This window comes from Malania oleifera, chromosome 2 (assembly GCF_029873635.1).
Source record: "Malania oleifera isolate guangnan ecotype guangnan chromosome 2, ASM2987363v1, whole genome shotgun sequence".
NCBI lineage: Eukaryota > Viridiplantae > Streptophyta > Magnoliopsida > Santalales > Ximeniaceae > Malania > Malania oleifera.
In genome coordinates, this window is record NC_080418.1 from 86,699,142 (window position 1) to 86,706,841 (window position 7,700).

Genomic DNA, 7,700 nt, shown 5'->3' on the forward strand with positions numbered 1-7,700 from the left:
GGAGTCAGCTGACTAACTAACAGAAACCTCCAAAACTCGTTTATAAAACCTAAGTCTTTTGAGTGGTCAATCAACTGACCTAGGGTATGTACTCCACTCATGCTCTCATTCTCTCATATTCCTCAATCCTTCCTCCTCCACATCTATTGAAACCTAATCATCCATCTTCCATTCCACAAGTAATCCTTAGGTTTTTCACCTTAGGTTATCAAGAAATTAAAAAATTATGAGAACAAAGTCGGTTGGAAGTAAGAAACCCTCCACCTCCTCTTAAAATATTGAGGATTCTTCAATCGAACAGTGGCTCATAGAATTTCTTCCTTTAATCCTGGACACGAAGCCTACTTTATTTGACAATCCTCCAATATACAAACATATAAACCTTCAAGCTCAAATTCTTCCGAAAATCATCACATATAATATTCTTCCTCAAGCCGGTTCACACACATATATCTCCTATATAGACTGCTTCATACTTTGGTTCTTGATCAAGGGCAAGAAACTTGACTTACCAAGTCTAATGCTTAAATGGATGATATTTCATGTGGAAGCACGTTGAGTCACTCTTCCCTATGGAGGAATCCTAAATCAGCTCTTTGCTTAGATGCAAGTATCCTCTACTTCTGATTTCTTTGTGAAAAGAACCCGTTATGATATTTTCAATTACACTACTGTAAAATTAATGGGATATGAAAAATATAAGGATGGATAGATACTTAAGGGAAGTGGAAAACGAGTGCACCAACCTCCTGTCATAACTCCTCTTGCATGGTTTAATCCTTTTTATCAATGGTTTACCACCTTTAGTAACACCATGCAAACACGGCTCCAGTCCCTTCAAACCAACTTTTTTCCCTTCAAGAGTGATGTTGTAGAGGAAAACATGGAAGAAGAAGAAGAAGAAGAAGAAGAAGATGATGATGATGATGATATGTTGAGTATTTGCAAAAAGATGATATGTTGAGTATTTGCAAAAATGATATGTTGAGTATTTTGAATATTTGCATATTGACTATTATTGAAGTATATTCACCATATTGAATATTTTGAATATCCACATGCTATATTGAACTATAATCGTGAATGGTGAATTGTATTGAATTATATGTGTTCATATGTGTTCATATGCTTGACATATATATTTGACTTCATATACTTAAAACACTGAAAGAAGGCTTATAGAAAGGGGGAGCCTTTTTCAAGGGAACCCTCATCTTTGCTCCTCATTTGTCATCATAAAAAAAGGGGGAGATTGTTGGCCTAACTAGGCTTTTCAATCTTGTTTTGACTATAACAAATGAAAGATATATTAACATGTTTTGTGAAGTGATAATGTTTCAGGAATGAACAAGTTGTCATGGAAGGAAGCTTAGCAATTAAAACCAATCAAATGAAAGCTTACTGAAGTATAGAAGCAATACATGTCAAACTTAAAGCTTAAAGGCAATTGGACTTGAAGTCAAGCTGAACCTCAAGAGATGGACAAAAAGCTAGAAGACTTAGTGCTTAAAGAATTTATGTTTAGAAAGTCATTCATAAGTACTTTAGTTTAAATATAATTTAGAAATGTGAAGCTTATTAGGATGCATCATTGACTTAGAGACCAGTTTTTAAAAAAACCCTGGAAAGTGATTTTGAAAAAATTACATTTGAGTCTTTCAAATAATAAGGGTTTAAAAAAGAAAAAATGAAAGTTTTTCAGAAAATGAAACTGGTCAGTCGACTAACCAGAATACACTAATTTTTCCCAGTCAACTAACAAAGATACTTGTTGAATAACTGCGTAGCCAACTGACCATTTTGAACTAAGATCAGTCAGCCGACTGACAAGCCCAGCCAACTAACTCTTTTTGAACTGTGTTCAGTCTGATGACTAATAATTTCCTAGAACTTATTGGAAGATAGAAGGCTCTCAGCCGCCTGTCTAGTCGACTGTCCCTATAAAAATACCTACCTAGTCGCTTGTCCAGCTGACTGATGTTGCGGGGTTTTTAAATTTTGAACATTAATAGGAAAATTCTAAAAATTAGTTTTTCAAATATGTATGTTATAAACACTTGGTGGTCACTCCAAGTAACTTGGGAAACAAGGAAACTCATCCTAAAAAGTCTGTAAATACTCCTTTAAACCCAAGAAATAAAATCACCAAGCAATCAAATAGCACTCAAGCATTCAACTCTCAATCTCCCACAAAGCTTTATCTGCTCACACTCTATTTGGGAGAATTCATCTGAATTGCTACTGATTCATAAGCCTATGATTCTTATACTGAGTTTTCCCAATTACTAAAGAACCCTTGGTGATCTCTAAACTTGAGCTTCTTACTTTCTATCCTTATATTTGATTGAAGTATATTTAAGTGCTCTAACTTGTATAAATTTGCTCTGTTTTGAGAGTTATCTTGTACCTTTCTTGTTGTACTTTGACGGTTTAAGGTTGATTTGAATCATTGAACCAAGTGTAGGCTGATCGCTTGGAGAGGTTTCTCTTCTTGAAAAAGAGGGATTTTTGTAAAAGGTTTGCTACATCTAGAAAGGAGCGTTCATAATGGAATCCTTTGGCGGTATTGGCCAAAGGCGAGGATGTACGTTGGGGATAAGCTAAAACCTTTTAAAAACGTGGTGTTCTTCTTTCTTTATTCTTTTAAATTTTAGTACTTCTTATATTGTGTGTGTATATGCTAACAGCATGTTGCAGGGCTCAAACACTTAATTAAAAAGAAGACTTTTAATTTAATGAAAGAACGTTTTAATTAACCGTTTGCGGAAACCCACAAAGGAGCACATCGGTTAATTTGTGGAAATCTTAATTAAGAGAGCGCAATAAAATCAATTCAAAAATAGGGCTTGCAATTTACTTATAGGGCTACTTACAAAAGCAAAAGCTAAAATTTCACAAAGGTCTTCAAAGTGTGATTTGTTTGGTACTTGTGGTTGGTTACTCTTAAATTGATTAGTTCTTTAAGTTTTGAGTTAATTTGTGAATTGTTTGAGTTTTAATTGTGAATTGATTGGTTTACTTAAGTTTTTTTGTGTGTATTAAACAAGCAAGTAAAAATTTATAAAAGGAACTTAAAGATTTTAATAACCCAATTCACCCCCCCTCTTGGGATCAATATTCCACTTTCATCACCTACTATATAGAATAAAAGAGCCACGTGCATAATCATTAAATGAATAATGTTAGGCAAACATTTCTTACAAAGATTCTCATTAAAATGGAATAACTGAAGTTTTTAATAAATACTAAAACCGATTACATAAAGCATATCTTTCAATTTAAATCCCTAACAAAAACGAGCTCTTGAAGATGACCAGGAATCTTCTACTGTATTTCTTGAACATGCCTTGCTCCTATAAGACTGGGCATGTAAGCGGCTGCTAGGGTTTTCTTCTCTCACGAAAATGTCTACCTCTGTAAGAGTTCGCTTGTCTATCCCTAATTGATGAGTGGAGTGCGTGTATATAGGCTACAATAGGGACCTCTGGGCAAATATGACTAGGGCTTCTCACATAATTAAGAATTCCTAATTCAGCCCAAATTAATTCTTAATTACATTAATTATGATTCATACCACTAAAGAATTATAATTGCACTCTTTGTCATATTCGAAATTAAATTTCGAGCTCCTATTAGTAAATGCTTATTTATCTCCCCACATAAAGATTACAAATATCCATCTATTAAATTAAAGTATTAACAATTTAATTAATTGACATATTAATTCCCTGAGACCTTCCACTTAACTTATTTGATGTGTTGGTTTCAAAATCCACCTGTAGGATCTGACACAATTAAAACTTATAAGCTTCCTCAAGGGGTATCATCAATCCCGATACTGGAACATGGAACCATACACATAATGTCATCACCTAACTCACTAAGTTTATCGACTCATAAAAAATCTCACTCTCTTATGAATCAAAGTAATAAACACTACATGCACGTGTCAAATAATCATATAAGGATTAAGAGCATAAGCACTGATAATAACAATGAATCATTAAGTATTTTATATTATTAGTACAAAAACAATTACCCCAAGAGGATCCTGTTTAATACACACAAAGTGTACTAGCACAAGGAGTTGGAACTGTCATTCCCAATAGTCAAGACAGACCTGTTAAAACCTTGTGATATAGTCCTACCAATGGCGTGTCCAATTTCATTTAAGATTGTGAACAATAAACTTATATTTTATAAGAATCGATGTTCAAATTTTCTGTGTATAAGTTGTACTCTACACACTAGATCACCTACTATATAGAATAAAAGGCACATATGCATAATCATTAAATAAATAATGTCAAGAAAATATTGCTAAGAAAGATTATCACTAAAATGGAATAACTGAAGTTATTAATAAATACTGAAAACGATTACATAAAATATGTTTTTCAGTATAAATCCCTAACAATATCACACTTAGACTCAAAGCCATACTGCCATACATCTCACTCCCATTCCCTTTACATGACTATCAATAGTCCTAATTGGTATGATCTTTATAAAAGGGTTTGCTGGGTTGCTTACCGATGCAATCTTGATCACCATTACATCACCTCTCGGCACAATATCTCATATCAGGTGATACTTGCGCTCGATGTGTTTTGCCCTCTTGTGGGTCCTAGGTTCCTTTGAGTTAGCAATCGCCCCACTATTATCACATTAAAGTGTAATAGGCGATTGTATTGAAGGCATCACTCCTAGATCCAATAGAAAGTTCCTTTGTAAAACGACCTCCTTGGTTGCCTCAAAGGCTGCCATATATTCAACCTCCATAGTGGAATCAACAACACATGATTTCTTGATACTCCTCCAACTAATGGCTCCACCTCCTAGGGTAAACACATTTCCCAAGGTTGATTTTCTAGAATCTTTATTTGACTGAAAATATGAGTCTATGTACCCAATGGATAGCAGACTATCTACCTGATAAACCAACATATAATCTCTAGTCCTTTTTAGGTATTTGATTATATGTTTTACTGCAGTCCAGTGTTCTTGCCTTGGGTTAGACTGATATCTATTGACCATGCCTATCCCAAAACTGATGTCAGGCCTAGTGCAAAGCATAGCATACATGAGGCTTCCTACTACTGATCCATAAGGAGCTACCTTCATGTTCTCTACCTCAATCAATGTTTTAGGAAATTGATCCTTGGATAGAGAGATTTCATGTCTGAAAGGGAGTAACCCATTCTTCAAATCCTGCATGCTAAAATGGGCAAGAATCCTATTGACATAAGTTGCTTGTGATAAGCCCAACATCTTTCGCTTGCGATCTTGAAAAGTTTGATCCCAAGGATGTGATCAGCTTCTCCCAAGTTCTTTATGTTGAACTATTCAGATAACCACAACTTCATTGAAGATAATACCCCCACATTGTTTCTGATGAATAAGATATCATTTGCATATAGCACCAAGAATACCACCATGTTTCCATCATGATTTTTATATACACATGGCTCATCAGGGCATTGATCAAAATGATAAGATTTAATGGGTTAATCAAAACGGATGTCCCAAGACCTAGATGCATGCTTAAATCCATAAATGGACTTCTTAAGCTTGCACAACATGTGTTTTTGGCCTACTGTTGCAAAACCATCTTGTTGCACCATATAGATGCACTCATCAAGACTTCCATTAAGGAAAATTGTCTTGACATCCATTTACCAAATTTCATAATCAAAATGAGTTGCAATGGATAAGAGAATCCGGATAGACTTTAGTATGGCTACGGGCGAGTAAGTTTCCTCATAGTCGATTCCATCTTTCAGAGTAAACCCTTTCGCAACAAGCCTAGCCTTGATGGTTTCCACCCTCTTGTCTGATCCTCTCTTCTTCTTATAGATCCACTTGCATCCAATGGGTTTTATCCCTTTGGGTGGCTCTACAAGATCCCAAACTTGATTAGAGCACATGGACTCAATATAGTTGTTGGGTTCGGTATCCAGTTCATCAAGGATCCTATCATAAGGCTCTCCCAAGAACATATATTGACTAGGTTGGTATACAACCGTCTCACTACAATAAGGCACATTTTGATGTGTTGATCTTGATCCTTGTGCACCATTATTCTGCCCTAATTGCACAACCGGCATATTGATGGCGGCTGCACGTGATGGGTCAAACTCAGCTCAAGTTACAACATTCCTCCTTCTACGATGAGGCAATGGGATGTCAATAACTCTATCTTGTGGTGGTTCTTCTTGCACTATTGTTATAGCTGATATATCTCTCCTCAACTCTTTTAGAACAATCCTACTTCTGGGTTTGTGGCTCATTACATAGTCCTCTTCTAAGAATCGAGCATTGTTGCTAACAATGACCTTCTGATCCTTATGATAATAAAATAAACCATCTTTATTTCCTCTAGGGTAGCCAACATAAACATTTATTTAACTTAATAACACCCGAGTTATTAAAATAAACGGAATATCCAGGATCAACTAACTTGGAAATTGAGATAAAAATCCTTCTGAGGGAAGGTATATAAAGGGAGTCTTTCAATATTAAAATCCTATATCTACCAAAAGAAATGTGAATATCTCCTACTACAACTACTAACACTCTCATTCCATCTCCTACAAATACGTAAATCTCCCCATCACTTAGCTAGCGGGTTTGCAAGAACCCCATTGTTGTTCTGTTTTGCGAGATAAACTGGACATTGTGATTTTGAGTACCCTAGCTACTTGGAGTGAAAACACTTGCCCTTAGCCTTTTTCACTCCATCCTACTGCCCACATACTATTGGAGGAGCTCCCTGTGGGTTTTCAACTTTTTTTTTTTACTTTTTTTGGCCTTTCGAACTAGAAGAAGAACCTTTCTCAGTCATAAGAGCAATAGTTGGCTTCCTGATAAGGCCCTAAGCTGCTTGAAGCTCTTTAAGTAGTTCTGCCAATGAGTAAGAGAGCTTATTCATGCAAAAGTACTTGAAAGAGTCAGGCAGCGACTGGAGAACAATATCAAATTGGGTTTCCACATCGATTTCATCCCCGAGGATCTCTAGCTCATTGAGAAGACCAATCATCTTCAGAACATGATCTCTTATCGGGGTCCCCTATGCAATAGTAGTATTCATAAGTCCCTTCATAGTAGTTACCTTACCAGCAGGATTTTGATCCCCAAACATTTCTTTGAGGTTTTGCATTATATCATAGGCTGAAGGCATAAACTGATGCTGATGTTGAAGAACATTCAACATAGATGCCAAAATGTAACACCACACCATCTCATCAGCCTTAATCCACTTCCGGTAAGCTTGGGTTTCCTCATTGGTTGCCCCTTTCACCAGGTTTCTGTGGAGATACCTCTATGAGCACATACTTGCACTCCTCTACAGTGAGTACAGTATCCAAGTTCCTTTTCCAGTCAATATAATTAGGTTCAACAAGTTTGTTTTCTTTGAGAATAACAACCATGGGATTGAAAGCCATTTTAATCCCGAGAGTCACATATTATAATAAAATATGATGAGCAATAATAAAATTTTAATTAAATTAAAAGAATATAGTTCCCTCTACCAATATTTCTTTTAAAGAATCTGTTAGCAACCTAGCACACCGTGAGTAGTTTACCTCGATCGGAGGTCGTCTACTATTCAACATTTGTGTAGACAGATGAGAACCTATTAATTTTACTATCTAGGCAAGTAACTATGACAAGATAAATTAAACTGCTGAATTAGCTTT

The 7,700-nt window shown here is 35.6% G+C and overlaps 1 protein-coding gene across 1 annotated transcript; it reads right to left on the reverse strand.

The window, feature by feature from the left end:
- Positions 1-6,874: 6,874 nt before the first annotated feature.
- Positions 6,875-7,445, reverse strand: LOC131148275 (uncharacterized). Its single transcript, XM_058097995.1, has 3 exons — positions 7,320-7,445; positions 7,112-7,189; positions 6,875-7,069 (listed from the first exon to the last, which is right to left on the reverse strand). Exons 1-3 carry the CDS (start codon positions 7,443-7,445, stop codon positions 6,875-6,877), a joined length of 399 nt encoding a protein of 132 aa, XP_057953978.1.
- Positions 7,446-7,700: the final 255 nt, after the last annotated feature.

Coding starts and splice junctions, on each gene's coding strand:
- LOC131148275 (XM_058097995.1), bottom strand. CDS start 7,445: ATGGCTTTCAATCCCATGGTTGTTATTCTCAAAGAAAACAAACTTGTT. Junction 7,190..7,319: donor GCAAGTATGTGCTCATAGAG/GTATCTCCACAG, acceptor CTTCAACATCAG/CATCAGTTTATGCCTTCAGC. Junction 7,070..7,111: donor ATCAAAATCCTGCTGGTAAG/GTAACTACTATG, acceptor ACTATTGCATAG/GGGACCCCGATAAGAGATCA.